This window comes from Medicago truncatula, chromosome 3 (assembly GCF_003473485.1).
Source record: "Medicago truncatula cultivar Jemalong A17 chromosome 3, MtrunA17r5.0-ANR, whole genome shotgun sequence".
Lineage (NCBI taxonomy): Eukaryota > Viridiplantae > Streptophyta > Magnoliopsida > Fabales > Fabaceae > Medicago > Medicago truncatula.
Window position 1 is genome coordinate 34,055,398 of NC_053044.1, and position 18,965 is coordinate 34,074,362.

Below are 18,965 nucleotides of genomic sequence, written 5' to 3' on the forward strand. Positions count from 1 at the left end.
AAACGGTTGGAGCGATGATAATTTTTGGCAAAGAAGGTATGTTTTTCAAATGAAACAACACAAACACACATGCACCTCCCCACTTGATACTAGTAGCCGTAGATGTAAAAGCATGCCTTATTATGATGGCTACACCAAAAACCAATTGGTATATATCGTTTGAATAAAACTGTACAGAACAAAAACCAATTGTCACGTCACAACCCCTCGCGTATGTAACTCTTTTTAAATTACAATTGAAAATATTTCTCATCAAATGCATGACATGTTGGAATGGTTCAAATGCAAATAAAATTAAATGGACATACAAATATGATCAATTCACTCACAAAAGAAAACTCAAATTTTATGATTATAATAACAGTAGTACCAAAAAATTGATTGAAAGACCTCTTACAAAAATTTCTTCTAATCGAAGGAACAAAGCGGCGAACCTACACCCACATGGTGAAATTCTTAAAACATAAAATACTTATTTGAAAGTCACTTGTACATGAATATAAAAGTGTTTCTTTCGTCATATCATATTTTTGTTCTTAATAGTATCTATGATAGATTGATGGTCATTTTTTGTTTACATATATTAATATTAAGAGTTTATTTGATTAAAAAAATGTCATATGTTAGCTACCTTTAATTTTTCGAAAAGATAAACTCGGAACTAATCAAGATGTTGAAGTTTGTCACTATGTGAACACCGAACGATAGACCTATTTATACGCGCAAAATAGAGATTTTCATTCTCCTTTGTACATCACTAAATAAATTACCAAAGCTATTCATAAAATATAATTACATGGTAATTTTTTCATTGGCCAATCCTGATTAAACATTAAATGACATGAATAGTACACACAATAGTACCTGTGACCAACTTAAACTTTGCAGAAATCACAGATTGCAAACAGTCCTCACAGGAGAGGAGAATGAAAAAGAATAAAGCAAGTGCTTTCTTTCATGTGGAAGTTATTCATCAGACTAAAAAGTGAAAATATCAATAGCAGACTCCTAGCTTCAGCAAACAGTATGGAAAGTTAGTTAGATTACTGGATATAATATATATTGTCTAAAATCGAGGTATAATGTTCAAGACATTAAACTGTACTACGTTATAAAGTCAATTACAATGAATAGTCAATTACAATGAATATTTCAGTTGATAACTACGAAGCCAATCTTCACCTTTTTCATAATAATCCATCCTAGTGAATGTTTGTGTATGAAAACCTGGGGCTGATGCATAAGCAGACGCACCACGCCATGCATCCATAACCGGATCGAGTGCTCTAACTATTTTTATAGGCGAACCGCAGGGTCTAATCATCCGAATTCCAGCTTCCAGGCGTTCAATGATGCCAGGGAAAAGAGAGCTTCCACCAGTCACAAGTATGGAATTGGTCATTCTCTGTTCCAGCTTTTCGTCCTTACATGATAACCTTCTCATCGAGACCCCGGCCATCTCATCTAACCCCACCTGATCAACTCCAATCCAGTTTGGACTGAACAAAATTTCAGGGCACCTAAACCTTTCAACTCCGAAAACAATCTGAAAATCTTCTTTGGTGAGCGGACGAATGCGTGGCGCCTCAGCAGGTTGGGAGCTACTTTCTACCTTGGGCACAAATGTTGGATCCAAGTCCTACCAAACCAACATATCAACATGATTTGAGTCATAAGATTTCTTTGATACAAGGAAATCTACAATAACCATACCAACACAGCTAATTTTAGGTTAGGTTCCACATTATAAAAGACTCGACCTAACCTGGAGCCTTGAAGAGATGCGGGCAAGCTCTGTGTTATCCTCATCTGGTTCATCGTCGTCGTCATCATTATCTTTGCTCATCAATTTGTAAAGTTGCCAATCTTCATCTTTGGCACCAAATGTATCCTCCCCCTTACCACGATCAAAGGCAGCAGTTGTCAGGAGGCGCATTCTCTCCCTTTGAGCAGCACTGAGTCTCTCACCACGACCAACACTACCTGTCAAACTATTTCCATTTCCATTCGTGGAGGAGCCTCCATTGGTTTTGAGCCGTTTACGTTGGTCAATTTTCTCCGAAAGGTCCTTGTATTTGGCACGCAATTGTTCCAAGTAAAGCTCTGGGTTCTCCCTATGTTAAGAAGGTCCAAAGAAACCAATCAGAAACATTTCAAGCATAAAAAATCACTCTACATGAATATCATCTCTTGCTCGCATGAATATGCAACAGAGTAATTTTAATCAAGCTTGAATAAATTGAAGCATGGAACATACAGGCGTCTCTCCTCCTCTAGCTGTTGTTTCCTCTCCCTTTCCAATTCCTCTTCATAGCGCTTCTGTTTTAATCGCTGCCTCCCATCAGACATAGATTTAATTGATAGCTGTTTCCTCTTTTCAACAAGCTATAAAAAAAGCAAAACCCAACAAACATTGTCAACTTTGCAAGCCACAGTAAACAATATTCAAAGAAATTATTTGGATATTAAGACTATAAGCTGGATCGAAGCAAAAAAAAAAAGCCACAAGCATATTTGAAGGGTGTGATGACAAGGAGTTCAATTTCACAATGCACGTGACAAAGAAAAACAATTGTAACAAGAAAAATTCACCTGCTCTGCCGTCAGCATGTCATCAGGGATGTTTATAAGCGTATACTTCTCATTAGACGCAGCGTCAGGTTTTTCAATTTCAGTTTGCTCACCTTTTTGTTTCCGCAAGGACTGCACAACTTTACTACGGGCAGATTCTACTTCCTGCCTAGAGACATAGCCAGTCTCTGCTAAGAAGGATCGTACATCACTCTCTTGAACATGTCCAAGTTGATTCAAAAGAAATTCCAAACCACGTAATTCATTTTCCAGCTCATTTATTTTTGATGACCTCTTCGCCTCAGCCATTTCTCGCAACCTTTGACCTTGTTTCTCCCTTATTGCTGCCTTTCTTGCAATCTCTTCCTCAGAAGGAGGCTCCTCAACTGGAGGTGGCACCCAAGGGAGCTGCCACATTTTGGTTTTTTCTTCGGCCTCCTTAGCTCCTTTCTGCCAGACCATTAAATGGCGTATAAGTCTTAGAAACAGTAGACAAACTTAGACGGGGAGGAAGAACCTATTTCTTACCAGAAACAATCGAGCTTCCGAAACATAGTCCTGTGCAACATAACAATGTTCCATCTTCAGGTCTTCAACCTTTTCCCATGTAAATCTAGCCCTGTATTGAGAATTTAATAAGACGTAAGAAATAGTACGTATTTAGGAGTTAGCTTGGTAATAGCAAAAGCAGGATGATTCCTTACTCACATATGATAAGGATATTTAAGTGAAAGAAGTCGCTGAAAATAATCAGTCACATGGAATCCACCAATATTAGTGCGACAGCTTCCTTTATAAATAGGTTCCCCGTCAACAAACTGAAAATATAAAAATAAATAATTATTAACACTTTACACATTCGGCAGGACATCTAATTCCTACAAGCAACTCTGCAAAACGGCAGAACTGACCATTGAAAATGATTCATCCTATTTATTTAAAAATTTATAAAACAAAATACCATTTTTTATTGTTTAGTTTTTTATACTTATTTTTTTCCCCCTTAACAATGTTTGTCTGTGAGGACACGGTCATAATGATCTTCAATAAGACATTGAAAACTAATTTTCTTCACATATAAAATACTTAAATAAAGCAACAACAACAACAACCAAGCCTTTTCCACTCAATAATTTCCAACTCTTTCCTAATAGTTTTTCTAGGTCTAGTGAGCTGACTATCCTCCATCTGATCTATCTCCTTACTACATAATCTATAGGTCTTCTCTCTACATGATCAAACCACCTAATACTAGGTGCTCTCTCTCTCTCTCTCTCTCTCTCTCTCTCTCTCTCTCTCTACATGATCAAACCACCTAATACTAGGTGCTCTCTCTCTCTCTCTCTCTCTCTCTCTCTCTCTCTCTCTCTCTCTCTCTCTCTCTCTCTCTCTTGTCTTACCATAAAATCCTTAAATAAAGCAAATAGCATAAAAAGCATACCGGAATCACGTGGGTTGTAGCGAATCCAGGACACATAGCAAGACCATCTTTATCACAAACACTTCGTTGTTGGTTATATTTATAGCTGAATGCTGCGTCAACACCAAAGGCTGGCATGGCAGAAAAGCACAAATAGCTTAGTCCATAAAATTACATGTACAATGCCTAACATAAACAGATATCAACATGCATATGCAATGTGTCCAAACCAGTAATAACTATGTCACAAGATGTCAAACATGGTCTGCTAGAGCTTTGCATAGATTTTTGTTTTCACTTAAGAATAGACCTGGTAGTGAATATTGGGCATAAGGCAACAGGCAATGCAACATTTCTGTTTCTACTACTAAGGCTCTTGTAAAAGATCAAGGCTTTTGCCATTCTAGGGTTAAAAAGTATTAGTACCTATAGATGGAACTCCATAAGTCTCAAAAAGAAGTTCTGCCATTTTACTTCGAGATTGAACTGGGTTGCATACACATTCTGTGATCAGGATAGGATGATCAATCTGCTCTGGCATTAAACATAGAAATATCAAAGAGTGAGCCAAAATAATTTAAACACTAGAAGTGAAAAAAATGAAAACATGCATTTACAAAACCAAGGAACTCCAAGTCCAAGGTAACAACACCACACGATCCACCAAGTTTAGCAGCACACCAAAGTTGGGGCCTGTTTGGATGGACTTATTTGAGCTATCTACTGACATAAGCACTTGTGAGTTTGTTTGTGAGAACTTATGAAAACAAATTATGGCATGTTCATAAGCTGTTTTCAGCTTATGTTCATCAGCTCTCCAAGATAGCTTATGAAAACATCATATAGATTATAAAAAAAAAACTTAACTTTATTTTATCTTTTTATAGAAATAGCTTATACATAAGCGCTTATCATGATAAATGCTTATGATATAAGCTGCAAATTATGGTGTTTATCCAAACAGGTCCTACCATTGGAGTTTAATATTACTGACATGTCTAAATAGCAAAGATAATAGACTAAATGCTCTGTGAAGATATAAAAAAAACACTTTACTCATGGCCATACCCCTGATCCTGTTGCACCCATTCGATCAAAAGCAAAGTCCAGAATCTGAAGATGAAAAAACATGTTAGTAATGTGTTGCTTGATATGATTTAAAAAATTAATGAATTATACACCTTAAAACCCTGTACATTAATGACCATATTCCCATAATATGTAATATGGTACACCTCCCTAACTAGTTGTTATGAACTTATGAGCATATGGTTACATTCCATCTGCAACCTTTAAAGTGTGTCCTACCAAACCTTATTGTCTCACTTCAATTCATTCATATATGTCATACAAGGAGAACAATGCATCCATTTACTTGTTCATATTACAAAAAGGAACTTTAACACTGATAGGAACCCAAATTAAGAGAAACAAAAGGAATACTATTATTGATTGAAAATAAAATATTACAGAAGATTATCCCTCTGTAATCCCAGAGCAAAAGCTCCTCAGAGAAGAGACATTTCTCTCTCTGCCCAAAACCAATAAGGTTCCTAATTGAATAATTCTCAATCCTCTCCACCGTTGTGGCCAAATGGCCTTATTTATACAAACAAAGGGCATAAACTGCCTGTAATCGCTCCTAATCAACACAAATACTGCATATTATACAAAATGCTAACTGCTCCTAAATAACTATATATTAAAATAACTGACTGCGTCAGCAGTTACCCTATCAATACCACCAGATACCAAACATTTCCGCTAGAAAAACAGCCTTGTCCTCAAGGCTGAGTTAAAGAAACTAACTTGAATTCTTTTGCCCCCAGGATCCCATTGTTGGAACCCTAACAAGCCCCCTTCAAACAACCAAGCCACATACAAAGTTTTATATTTGCAAATCCTTTCTTTCAAATTCAAAGGGAATGGCTCCGGCGATGGTTGTGGGTAGACCCCACCCTCTTGCTCTCTTTTTCTAATTGTCATGTAAGATTTTCTTCTTGCTTTTGTTTCTTCATCTGTCCCTTTCTCGTTCAATACTCTTCCCCCAATTCTATTATCCTTGCGACTCTTCTTTGTTTCAAAGTTCTCCATTTTTGCATCAACAACCTTTTCCGACGAAGGTGAAATTTCATTGACGTACCTTCCTTCTCCATCGTTGATGATCTTCTCTAATACTGGTTCATCGTGTTTTTCTGTCATCTTCCACAGTTTTGGTTCTGATTCTTGATCATGATTTTGCACCATTTGTTTATCTGTTGGGTGCTCCATATGTGCTCCAAATTCTCTAATCATAGCCATAGAAAATGACTTCCAGTCAGCATCTGGGTTCTCTTGGCACCAAGAATAAAACCACAGCAACGCTTCTTCATCCTCCATAATCATGAAAGCCCACTGCAACTTATCACATGAGTGAATTTCATTATCTGCAAAGAACATTTCAGCCCTTGTGATCCATCCTGCAGGATCCGTCCCAGTAAATTGTGATAGTTTATACTTCAAAGTCCATATTCCATCCATCTCCGATAACACTGGTTTCCTTCTCGTATCCGGTAGGTCGGACCAATTGATAGGAACCCAAATTAAGAGAAACAAAAGAAATAGTATTATAGATTGAATAGAAAATATTACAGAAGAGTATCCCTTTGTAATCCCAAAGCAAAAGCTCCTCAGAGAAGAGACATTTCTCTCTCTGCCCAAAACCAATAAGGTTCCTAATTGAATAATTCTGAAATCCTCTCCACTGTTGTGGCCAAATGGCCTTATTTATACAAAGAAAGGGCATAAACTGCCTGTAACCGCTCCTAATCAACACAAATACTGCATATTATACAAAATGCTAACTGCTCCTAAATAACTATATATTAAAATAACTGACTATATATTAAAATAACTGACTGCGTCAGCAGTTACCCTATCAATACCACCAGATACCTAACAAACACAGACAGATGCACTGCACCATTTTTGTGTGTTAGTTTTAGGAATATGTAAATCCTAAGTACATGACTCATAGCAAAGTTTGTACTCTTAAACTTGAAAACCTATTTCCCTAGTTAGAAACTATTCATATTGCTTGTGGCGTTCATTTTGGTTAGATCAACAACTAAACAACACTGGAATCTCATAAGTTCAAACCTATCTATGGCAACAATACAGGAAGCACTACCGTCTTTTTTCACACAAATGAAATTTCCAATTCTGACATGCAGCCATCAAAATAGGTCACTACATCGATGAAAAGGCTAAAAAAAATTATTCCTCCTATACTCACATAATTGTAACAGGAAGACTTACATATTCCATTATTTCAAACTGAAAAACAACATCGCTTTCGAATGCTGATCGTGGTCCAGAGCGAGTACAATCAAAGTACTTCAACAATGCTGGATCATGGTCACCAACAATGGTAACAGTTTCTCCTGTGTAACACAATGTTAAAAATTAATTATTAATTATTCAATATCCCAACAATTACCCTTATGTTTTCTAAACATAAACTAATGTAAAACAATTCCTACAAAAACTAGCAAAAAAACTACAATCTTAACAACACAGTTTCAAACAAACACTAAACAACATTAATGACACAATAATTCAGATGAAGAAGATACCTGTGGCTTTATGTCGCGGGCGTTGAACAATGTTGCGAAAAACAACACGAGGTTCAGACTCACCAGCCCATCTAAAAATTCACCAAAAAGGAACAAACTTTAAAGTTAAAATCAAAAACCCATGATTAAAAAAATTCAAAATTCAAAGAAACCGCGCAGCGTTAAGTAAAGAAAAAAGAGTTTAAATTTTTTGAGGTGAAATTAGGGTTTGAGAAAGTACCCAATACGGAAATAGGAAGCGCCATTGTCGATGACGATGGGAGTGGTGGAACTGAAGCGATTGTAATCGAATTGGCGTTGGATTTTGGAGATGAAAGGCATTGTAAAAGTGAAAAAGAAAGAGTGAAGCTCCTGCGATTCTCGAAGTTGTAGATGGTGAATTGAAGAAGAATCTAAGTAGCAGACATGGTGAGCCCCGACCCGATCCGGTGGGTTGTTGAAGTCAAGTAACGTTCCTTCCTTTTTGTAGTGAGAAAGTTAAATGGGTTTTTGTAGGGAAACACAATTTTAATTTATTTTTGGGTTATATTTTTTTTTTTATCCCAATAAATATACCAATTTTTCGTTTTAATCCCTCTAAAATTTTCCTTCAACTTTTAATCTCTATAAAATTTTTAATCACTACTTTTAGTCCCTATTTTCAAGTTATTTTTTATATTTTTTAATAAAATTGTACACAAATGTGTAGAATATTGTAAAAAAAATTCACAAAAAAGTTAAAATTTTTTAACAAAACATAAATTAAATTCATGTTTTGTTGAAAAATTCTAATTATTTTTGGGAGAGATTATTATAATATTATGAATTTTTCTGCCAAATTTTATTCAAAAATATGAATTATACATATGAGTTTACTTTAAAAGAGGGACCAGAAGTAGTGATTGAAAATTTTATAGGGACTAAAAGTTGAAGGAAATTTTTAGAGGAATTAAAACGAAAAGTTGATATATTTATAGAGATCAAAAACATATTTAACCCTTTATTTTTTGTTCAATTAATTTGATATGGAGAGGTACTCCATCCGGTACTATTTATAAGAAAAAATCATAACTTCACAACTCTTAAAGACATTTATTATTTAAAAGACGTTTCTATCCCTCATTTAATGTTGGTCTTTTCAACATTAGTAGATATATTTAATACTTCACTCATTTTTATGATGGTATATTTGTAAAAACATTTAAAAAATTACAACAACTAATATTATCTTGATTTTGATGAATTTTAGTTTTTTTCTTTATTTGCAGGGAAACACATAGCCCCTCCCTCAAATGATTACCCATGCTTGAAACTACTTTAAGCTTAAAAAATAATAGAAAAATGCTCTTAGAAAATTGTTTAAAATCAAAAAGGTAATTTTTGCAACAAAACTAATATAATTATGACTTTGAAGAGTGTTTCTCTTGCATTTATAAGCTAAAATTTACTTTTATGCATTCCTTTAACAACGTTATTAATACACTACACTCTTCGGTCATTATTTATAAGCAAAACTTTCCATTTTTGATTCACTCATTAAATGATGTATATGGTCAATAATAAAGACTGTATACATCATTTAATGAATGAATCTAAAATACAAAGTTTTGCTTATAATAGTGACAGGAGGGTGCATTTAGCAAAACCAAAAGTAGTATTTTTTTAATATAATTACTTTTAAAATACTTATGGTCTTGCTACTTATGGAAAATTGTTTAAAATCAAATAGGTAATTTTTGCACAAAACTAATATAATTATGACTTTGACAAGTGTTTCTCTTGCATTCATAAGCTAAAATTTACTTTTATGCATTTCTTTAACAAAGTTATTAAGACACTACTTAGCAAGACCAAAAGTAGTATTTTTTTCCAATGCCCTCTAATTATTTTTGGTACACTACTCTCAAAGCACCGTTTTCTACTTTACATTTATGATGATTAGATACACACCAATAGTTGATAGTGTTAGTTTAGTAAAAATGGCGTATCTTTCAACTAATTTACTAAATTTTTCAAAGGAAATGTTAACTTGTGCCCTTAGGGCACATGTTAAGGTTCCAAAGATGGAAATTATACATCGTAAATTGTCCCAATTTATTTATCATAGGATTAAAATTTAATGTTTATCAATAAATACCTACTCTTTGTAAAAACCTTAACATACGCGAGACTCACTTTCAAACGGATTAAATATTATATCCGTGAGACATCAAAGATGAAAACATACTTAATAAACTTTATACAGCAAACTCATTAATTTGGTCCTTGCCTCCTTAACTTTTCTTGTTGGGTCACACATAAGCACATAACACGAGGCAAATTGGAGGACGCATCAACATATTTGGTGAAGGATTAATGTTTTGAATGAAAATTATCAATGAAAGTAACATTTATGATTCTTTTAATAATTTTAATAAGTAAATCACCTAGTTTTGTACATAAATCGTAGATCAACCGACATAAATGTCAAAATTATTACAACCAACACTATGGTTGGAGCTTAAACTCTTATTCCTCCACTTGTGTAGGTTAACTTCCAGTGATTATTGTCGTATTTTGTCTATCTAAAAAAATTGTCTTGCATGTGAATTGTTTATCACACACATTGAGCAAGAGCTCCTGCCCATGGAAAAAAAAAAAAAAAAAGGGAGCTTTGTCCACACAAGAGAGAACAGATCAATAGTTGTTTAAATTGGGTTAACAGCTAAAACATAAGTTATTTGAACGTCATATTTACGCTTAAAACCTTAAGACATTATATATATACACATGCCACATCACTTGTTTGTTGTACAAAATCCATTTTTTCAACTCTTATCCACACTTAATATACCAAGAAGTGTAAGATTACTGTCACTTTATATTTATTTTATTTCTTATAGGCAATTGGTTTATAGTCACAAATTCCTTAGTTTAGTAAATGAATCATCGGTCATATTTATTGGAACAGGAGTAGATTTTGAGTTTATGCAGTAAACAACAGATGTGCATCTCATTCAATCCACAATTATGTCCTCCAACCTTGCAAAAATAAAACAAGGACAAGGGCTATTTACTTCCTGAGTTATTGATGATGACCTCTAGTTAGGATCACCTCACTTTTACTAAAAGAGTATTGGTGTAAAAATAGGCCACATATGACTACAAACAAGAGAAATATCCATGTTCTTATGCTTACCGCCATTTGTACTACATCACGTAAAAAAATCCATTTGTACCACATATAATAAAATGTACTTCACAAAGAAAAAAATGTCAACTCATAAAAAGAAATATCAATTATTTGGATAGATTAATTTTTGTACTTGTTTGCTTGAAATACCTTAATTAACAAAAATAAAATAAAATTGGTTAACACTCATTATAATGTTTTTTTTGTACATTGCATGATAAAGGTATGAGAAATGATATTTATACAACCATTTTATGACAACTTTATCTTTCATACTCATATTATGTTTTTACTTTTTCTCTTTTTTATTTGGTTTCCGCCAACACTAAAGTGGATAAATTCATTGTGCTAAAAGCAATCTCACAAGTGAGTTTGGTCTTAATCGAATACCAGGATCCACTCTATAGTATCTCCACCAAGTGAAATCAAGCTTTGATATTATTGTTGGGACTTATGAGAGTCTGCATTTGGTAGATCAATATATTAGTTAAACTAAGAAAAACTATACAAATTTTATTTTTTTTTATAAAATAAACTATACAAATGAGTTTGCATGACATATCTTCTCACAAAACTTTAAAAGGGGAATAAGTATGGATCTTCTCATTTATATAGTTATATGTTATAACTCTTCAATTCAATGTGAGACTTTTAACTCACACTAGCCACATCAACATAATTTGATATACAAAAATCATTTTCTTAAATACATGTTTATAATTAATGTTTAATATATTTTTAAAGCACTTTATAAAAAAAGTCTTAATATGCTCCATGTTTTCAAATGTAGAGGAAATTATTGCAAAAAGGTACACTAGCTTTATTATGGTGCGAAGAGAGGAATAACACTTGAGTGACATAGAATTGGGTGACATTGGTGATATTGACCAATCATAATGTCACAATATTTGTGAAAGAGATAGAAACACAAGCACTGTGACATTGTGATTGACCAATGTCACAAATGTCACCCAATTCTATGTCATCCCAAAAAGAGATAGTACATCCCATTGGTTTGAATTATTGTACCACACGGGTGGCCAAATCACTAATTAGAGATTGCGCGGCGTACTACTTGTCTCATGTTGGTTCCCTACTCCCTGGTGCCTGGTGGTACCATGATGTTGACATAGGGTGTTTTTCGTGTGGGTTAAGATTCTGTGTTTCTCTTACCATTTGTAAGAGAAATAGATATAAAGAACTTTAAAAATATATAAATTAATTTGTAAGGATAGAATCCATTTAGTGGTAAGTGTATTTTTTACTTTTGTACATATTTATCTTTCCCTGAATGGAACACTTCATTTATTTTAAAAAATGGGAAAACCCTAACCCGTTAGGTGTGTATGTAAAAATGTTTTAATTGAATTTAATTTTATAAAATATATTTTTAAAATATTACCAAAAAATGATTTTTTTTTTTAAAATATATTTAATATACATCAAAGTGGTAATTCCTATAAATTTAGGATATAATTTCAACTCAGTACAAGAGTGTTTGATTTCATTTTTTATCTGACGACGTCTAAAAGGTTTTTCTTTTTTTAACTACAAATTGAAAATTAATAGTGAAAAAAAGTAGAATAGCTACTTAGTCCATTTGTAACTCAACAAACAAAAACAAAAATAATAATATTAAAGAACCAACTCCTTAGGACAACATACAACATATTAAATTCACCATCTAAAAACTCTATACCAAACCTAGGAAAAAAAGCACACACGAAATCCCATTATGATATGTAATGGCCCTCTGCATGAAGAAGAGGCTATAACAGGTAAAGACCCTATCTTAAATTAAATTTCAAGAGAAGACCAAGTCCTAACTAACCCAAACCTTAGACAAACGAATGACAAACTCTTCAAACCTAAGCACTAGCAAACGCCAAGTATGTCGTCGATCTAACTGAATAACCTCCATTCAGATCTAGGTTCCAAGACCAAATATCCTCCTCGTGAGAAAGAAATAGAGAAAGATTCTAAACACGTGACTATTTCACAATTTATAAGATTTTTTTTTAATATGTCTGTCTTTCATTACAAAAAGTTTCTTTAATTTGATAAATGTAGCTTGAGTTTTCTTTCTTTCTTATCTCGAGACTATTTCTTTACAAAAGACACAGCTGATTTTGAATACGTGTACACACCACTATTGCAACATAGCTCAACTAGGTTTCATCGAATACAAGTTTAACAAAGTTACTACTGTTTGGTTCAAAATTTATATCATATAGATCAACCCTACGGAATAAAAAACAACGAGACTTAGGAGACGGTCCAAGGGAGGAAAACCTGCCAGAGCTGTTATTGCATCGAAACCACTTAAGTAAACATAAGGAGAGAATGAAACACAAATACTCTTTGAATTAGGCGTGTTACAGTGTCGGACATGTGTCGGTCCGACACATAATTACATTAAATTATATGATTTTTCATAAATTATTAATGGTGTCAGCGTGTCGTGTTCATTGTGAGTGATGTCCTATCCCAATTTATATGATAAAGAAAAACTAGCAACATTTGTTTTTTTCAACTGATGAATCAAAATAAATATGAAAGAACGAAAAATAAAAGTATCAAGTACAAAATAGGACCAATGAAACAAATACAACTCAAGGTCATCAATGACACCCCAAACCCAAAAAAATAACCTTAAAAAATCTAGCTTTCACATGAGCATGAAGAAACTAGCAAGATCTCCACGGTGGACAAAGCTCAAATAAGTTAATCATTAGCGCTTCTTGTGCTTAATGTGTTCTCAATGGTTAATGCTTAATATATTCATTCTTCCTATCATAAAAGAAAACAACAACAAGAAAGCAACAACAAGACCATGAGCAAAGATGCTAAAGAGAACTCAAACGTACCTTTAGCAGGATATATGCATGGTACGACTCCAACATCATTTATTCGATTATGGGGTCGACACTGTAGCATATATAATGAAAATGTGTACTATTCAGTCTTTAATGAAAATAGAGTATAACTTATCCCTTGTCTTTCATAATTCAAATGTAATAATATTGAGTGAACTACTATTGGTGACTTTCACTAATAAATCATTAAAATATTGGTGCGTTTGAAATATATATAGTTACATGGAAAATGTAAAATTTGATGCTAATTAACAAACTTTTGAGACAAGAAAACTATTATATTTTTCAGCTAACCAAAGAGACCCATAAAAAACTATCATGTGTTGCATTCGTACACATTGGAAACATAACTAAGTGAATCATAATGTGTTTATTCATTGTTAAACATGTCTAATATTCTTTTCATAAAAACACAAGAAACATTTTTATATGAAAGTTATGTGAGATTTCAAACTCATCATCTTCCAATTCTGCTTGAATAAAGAGCCATGGTGCATTAAGAAGTAACTAGTAATCAAAGAGAAGTTAAATAAATACTAGTTTTGAAACTATGAAATAAGTCTATATTGTTAAATCAAATTACAATATAAAGATTGCCATTCCAGAAATAGAGCCTGATGTACACTACTTTATCTGGGAAGAAACAAAAACACAGCACCATCAAGATAAAATATAACTTGATATATGCTGAAGAATAAAACAACACTAATGTGCATTATTCTTTAACAAATTTCAGAACTACCGAAAGTGCAACATACACATTTATAAAAGTAATAAACTGGCCATGCTCTCAAACTGAAAAGAGAGATATAGGCTATTCTTTTCCACAAGAATAAAAAGAAAATGTAAAAATAAGTTAGTTAAATAAACAGGAGAAAAAATAAATACTTTTACCACAAATATCCATGAAGTAAAAGCACTTACTCTCATTTATTCACAATGATCTATGGTGCAGACAAAGTTGCATCATAGTACAGACATACCTTCTGAGTTTTGCAGGAGGGAAGGGGGTTTTCAGTACTACAAATGGCAGAAAGCACTTAGCTCCATTATTAAACCTCAAATTACACTATAGAGGATTACAGCACATTACCAGATAGGTCAACGGCATCATTATTTATGCATTAAAAATTCTTTTCTATTTCTCAAAACATATAGTTCAGCTTCACTTCATTGATTAATTTTTTTTCTTCCAGAAGCATGAAAATATTATTAGCAACTACATACGCAGAATTAAAAAGTGGCTTAATAACTGGATCAAGATCTAACCATAATAATTAACAAAATAACATAACTATTGAGTTCATTCACCTCTTTTATTAACTCCAAGCTGGTAAGATTCTGAAGCTGAAACCTTGGTAATATTAGTCATCAATTGCTGCTGCAGCATCATCAAGATTCTCATAACATGAAGAAGGGCTAATTGATTTGAAGCCCTATAAAGCTTGTGAATCTTGATGATGCTCCACTAGCAAACACTGACTGTTTTCTTCACTTTAGATCTGTGTGACCATGATATCATACAAGAGAGCAAGTATAAGAAAAAAAAATAAAAATAGAAGTAGATAATGAGAAGGACAAAAAGTATAAAAACAGCCCTAACCCTAACCCTAAATCTTATCTAATCAAATCTAGTGAGGCAAAAGTAAAGTATAGGTGGTGGGTAGACAAAGAAAGAACAATAATACTCACTACTTAGTAGTGAACCCACTTAGTAGTATTATTGACCAATAACTCTATATATCTCATGTGTATACAAAAAAATAAAGACCATTGAAGTACTATTGCTAGTAAGAAAAAAGCAAAAAATATCTAAAAAGTTAAGAAATCTGAGAATTTTTTTTATTGAGTAAAGCTAACAGAAAAAAATCTTCCATATGAGAACTGAAAGAAGGGTTGAGAAGAAAGTAGAGACAAGTGAGAAAGAAGAAGGTTTAATGGTGTTTATATAGAGAGAAAAACTCAACTATAGGATCTGATAGGATATAGAGAGAGTATGTGTTTGTGTGTGTGTGATACTAGTAAGTAATAAATGAGGGAAGAGATTAGTTGGTGGCTTAAGATCTGTCAGTGAGAGTGAAAGAGAGAGAGAGAGAGAGAGAGGAGAAATAAGCAGAAGAGAACAGTTAGACATCGTAATCTTAGGCACCAAATTTACCAAAAAATTAAAAACTCTCTGACCAACTACATATTCCACAGATGGAAAATGGAATAATATCTACCATAAGTGAGTATAGAACTTAATTACCCTTCCAGTAAGTAGAGGAATAAGGTGGGGTTTAAGAAGATTGGAGTAAAATATTGTGTTGCGTCCTATACAAGCGTTTTTCAAATTGTGGGGGCCGTAAGGAATTGACAGGGCCTGCGAATACATGACCCTTTACTACAGCCAAGGTTCCAAAAGGGTGACCATTCTTTTGCCCTCTCCTTCCTACTTAGGGTTTCCTTGTTTTGATTCATCCTTAAGTTTTTGCCTCTTTTGGACTCTTCTTTTGTTACTTTTTTTGAAAATAATAATATATATTACATAATATGCTCCATCTTCCTTAAAAAAAAATGCTCCATCTAACTCTAATTATATTTTTATAGGACCTCTTATTATAACCATTGGAAACACTATCTGTTTCTCCCAATCCAAATTGTTTTTTCTTCTTTCTTTATTTAATAAATGATTTTGTCGTCTTAATATAACGTTTATTTTGATTTCTCGTTGGATTTTTTTATTTCTTGTCTTAGTGTGATTTTTATTTGATTCAAGTTGAAATATCAACTTTGATCTTAGTTAAGATCAAATCAATGTCTTTGATTTCGTCAAAGTTATATATTCAGGGGCATAAGTATTTCAGACACTTAATATAGTCATATGTGTGGACTTATATACTTTGTCGTATGTGCTATTAATATGAATGTTGTGAGTTTGTTCATATATTTATCATTTTCGTTACCAACAACTTTGAATTCGTGGTGTATACTCCCCTAATAAGTTTGGCCCTCTGGTTACTCGTCATGGCAAGGACTTAGTAAGCAGACTTTACATAATATTTCCAAGACGAATCATGCCTCCACGACCACGGGGCTAGTTTCTTAGACAGGGGAAACCCCTCCAAACCCTGCAATAATCCACAATGAGCACCTTCTGTCAAACAAAAACGCTCCTCCTCCACCTAAACTCCCAGACCCAACCATTTCCCACACAAGTACCCATCTCCCCACTTTATTCTCTCATTGACCAGATACTTGGAAGAACCTCTGGAATCGAGTTTGCAGAGGCATTTCTACAACCCACAAATCACTTCAAAAGGATATCAACAACCCATTCCCTACCTTATTAGACACCCCATCAAAAAAGGATTCAGATGTGAACCCTAAAAAAGAAATAGGGTTAATAGGTCTTTACCCCCCTGTAATATAGGTCATTTCCGGTTTTCACCCCTGTAAAAATTTTATTTTGATTCACCCTCCTGTAAAATATTTTTGTTTTGATTTACCCCCCTAATAGACCAAACAAAAACCAATTTTATTTTTTTTTCAAAAAAATTTCGTTTTTGTTTGGCCTATTAGGAGGGTAAATCAAAACAAAAATATTTTACAGGGAGGTGAATCAAAATAAAAATTTTACAGGGGTGAAAACCAGAAATGACCTATATTACTGGGGGGTAAAGACCTATTAACCCAAAAAAATATGTTTTCACCAAAGGGAGATAACTCTATAGCCCTCACTCTACCACCTAAATGGGATAGCGAGCTCACAAACCCGTACCTAGCAGAGATGATATCCCTCCAAAGGCTTCCCACCCTCATATATTATTCTTCATTTACACTTCCCTAAAAGAGATAGATTCATCTGCCTAAGACCTATCACAACCCCCCCCCCCCCCCCCCCCCCCCCCCACCCCACCCACAGAATTAGGCCTACAAACATCCATCCAACTAACCCCAAGCAATTTCACGCAGGCTTTTGGTACCCCTAAAGGAAATTCCTTTGGAAGCAAAAAAAATGTTTCTAGATATTTGCTAGTAAATCCCTGTAGAAAACATGACTTGAGTTTAGGACAACCACTCTGCCTCCAAGATTGACAAACTTATTACTCCAGGAACTTATCCTACTAAAACTAATGTCTATTAAAGGTCTCAGTGTACTCTCACTCTGAGGACTAGCCCCCACAAACAATCCAAGACAAGTAAACAGGAGACTCCAACCTCTTCAATGAAGGAAGTTCTCTGCCAACCCGAGAAAATAGTTATTGACATTCACACTCATCACACTACTTTAGCAAAATTCACCTGGAGGCTCGAATTCATATGGAAGCATAAGAGAATCACTATGAGGGTCCAAAGGTTTTTAACTGTCGGCTCCCCTAGGAAAATTGTATCATCGACATATTGGGATATGAGTAATTGAAAGATCTGAGTCACAAACCTTGACGCTAGCATAAAGATGATGTTCATATGTACTCCTAGTAGCCCTACTCACCCCTTTACAACAAGAAGAAAAAAGGGGCTAAAGGCTCAACTGATAAAAGATATGCATAAGTCTCAAATGTTATTATTTCACATAAAATCTTATCAAACATTACAATCCCTTCGATCTCAATCATAAGCAAACAATCACTTTTTAAGTTTATTGATTAACTAATGTATCTAATATATAATATAGAGCAAATACATCGATTTATCCAAATACATCGATTTATCTTAAGGAAGCAAATACATCGATTATTCAATAGTGGTGGAGCCCTTCATAGGTTGGGGTGGGCCAGGACCCACCCGAAAAATTAAAAAATTAACAACCATGGGTTCATTTTGCGAGATTTTAAACAATTTCGCGACGATTTTAGTTTTCGGCAAATCCAAATTCCCGCAAAATGGTGTAGTGGCCCATACGAAAAATTAAAAATCATAGTTCCATTTTTTGAGATTTTGAACAATTTTTCAACGGTTATAGTTTTCGATGGTTCCAAAAGTGGCATAAATCATTTTTGTCATGCTTATACAACTTGGTTTGTTAGCCGAGGTTTACAGATCTTCTAATTTGCAGGGGTTTCAAACCTTCTTTATATTGTCATGTCAACGAAAATTTCCCTAATTAAGAGTAGTAAATAGGTAATTTTTTTTTTTTTAAAATACCCACCCAATTATTTTAGTCAAACTCCGTCACATCGAATTCGTGTTTGATGTTTATTACAACATTAATTTTATATTTATAATTTATTTTAGTGATCCACCCGAGTTGTTTTTTGTTTCTGACTCCACCACCGTTGTTCAATGAAATAAGTGAAATGTTGTTTATAGTCCCATGCGGAGGGAGTATCTTGCAAACAAGAACAATCTCC

General features: G+C 33.7%; 1 protein-coding gene and 1 long non-coding RNA gene across 4 annotated transcripts; both read right to left on the reverse strand.

Annotated features, from left to right (window-relative positions):
* Positions 1–898: 898 nt before the first annotated feature.
* On the reverse strand, positions 899–8,081 carry LOC25489318 (actin-related protein 5). Of its 2 annotated transcripts, XM_013605233.3 has the most exons (12): positions 7,826–8,081; positions 7,606–7,676; positions 7,289–7,413; positions 5,060–5,104; positions 4,418–4,520; positions 4,013–4,122; positions 3,280–3,389; positions 3,100–3,190; positions 2,593–3,021; positions 2,258–2,385; positions 1,766–2,114; positions 899–1,639 (listed from the first exon to the last, which is right to left on the reverse strand). In XM_013605233.3, exons 1-12 carry the CDS (start codon positions 7,924–7,926, stop codon positions 1,139–1,141), a joined length of 2,163 nt encoding a protein of 720 aa, XP_013460687.1. In that variant the 5' UTR covers positions 7,927–8,081; the 3' UTR covers positions 899–1,138. The 2 variants fall into 2 exon arrangements, with proteins under 2 accessions (XP_013460687.1, XP_024635391.1); XM_024779623.2 differs by lacking the exons at positions 7,606–7,676; positions 7,826–8,081 and having other exon boundaries at positions 4,418–4,525; positions 7,289–7,373.
* A 2,893-nt stretch (positions 8,082–10,974) lies between these two features.
* LOC112419975 (uncharacterized) lies at positions 10,975–16,056 on the reverse strand. Of its 2 annotated transcripts, none has more exons than XR_005645175.1 (2): positions 14,944–16,056; positions 10,975–11,217 (listed from the first exon to the last, which is right to left on the reverse strand). It is a non-coding gene; the product is annotated as an uncharacterized lncRNA (long non-coding RNA). The 2 variants fall into 2 exon arrangements; XR_003010188.2 differs by lacking the exon at positions 10,975–11,217 and adding an exon at positions 12,360–14,851.
* Positions 16,057–18,965: the final 2,909 nt, after the last annotated feature.

What these genes read in the sequence shown, in the direction of transcription:
- LOC25489318 (XM_013605233.3), bottom strand. Translation starts at nt 7,926, where the DNA reads ATGCCTTTCATCTCCAAAATCCAACGCCAATTCGATTACAATCGCTTC. An exon ending in GCTTCCTATTTCCGTATTGG is followed by an intron (nt 7,677 to 7,825) that starts GTACTTTCTCAA and finishes GTGAATTTTTAG; the next exon opens with ATGGGCTGGTGAGTCTGAAC. An exon ending in CTTAAATATCCTTATCATAT is followed by an intron (nt 3,191 to 3,279) that starts GTGAGTAAGGAA and finishes TTCTCAATACAG; the next exon opens with GGCTAGATTTACATGGGAAA.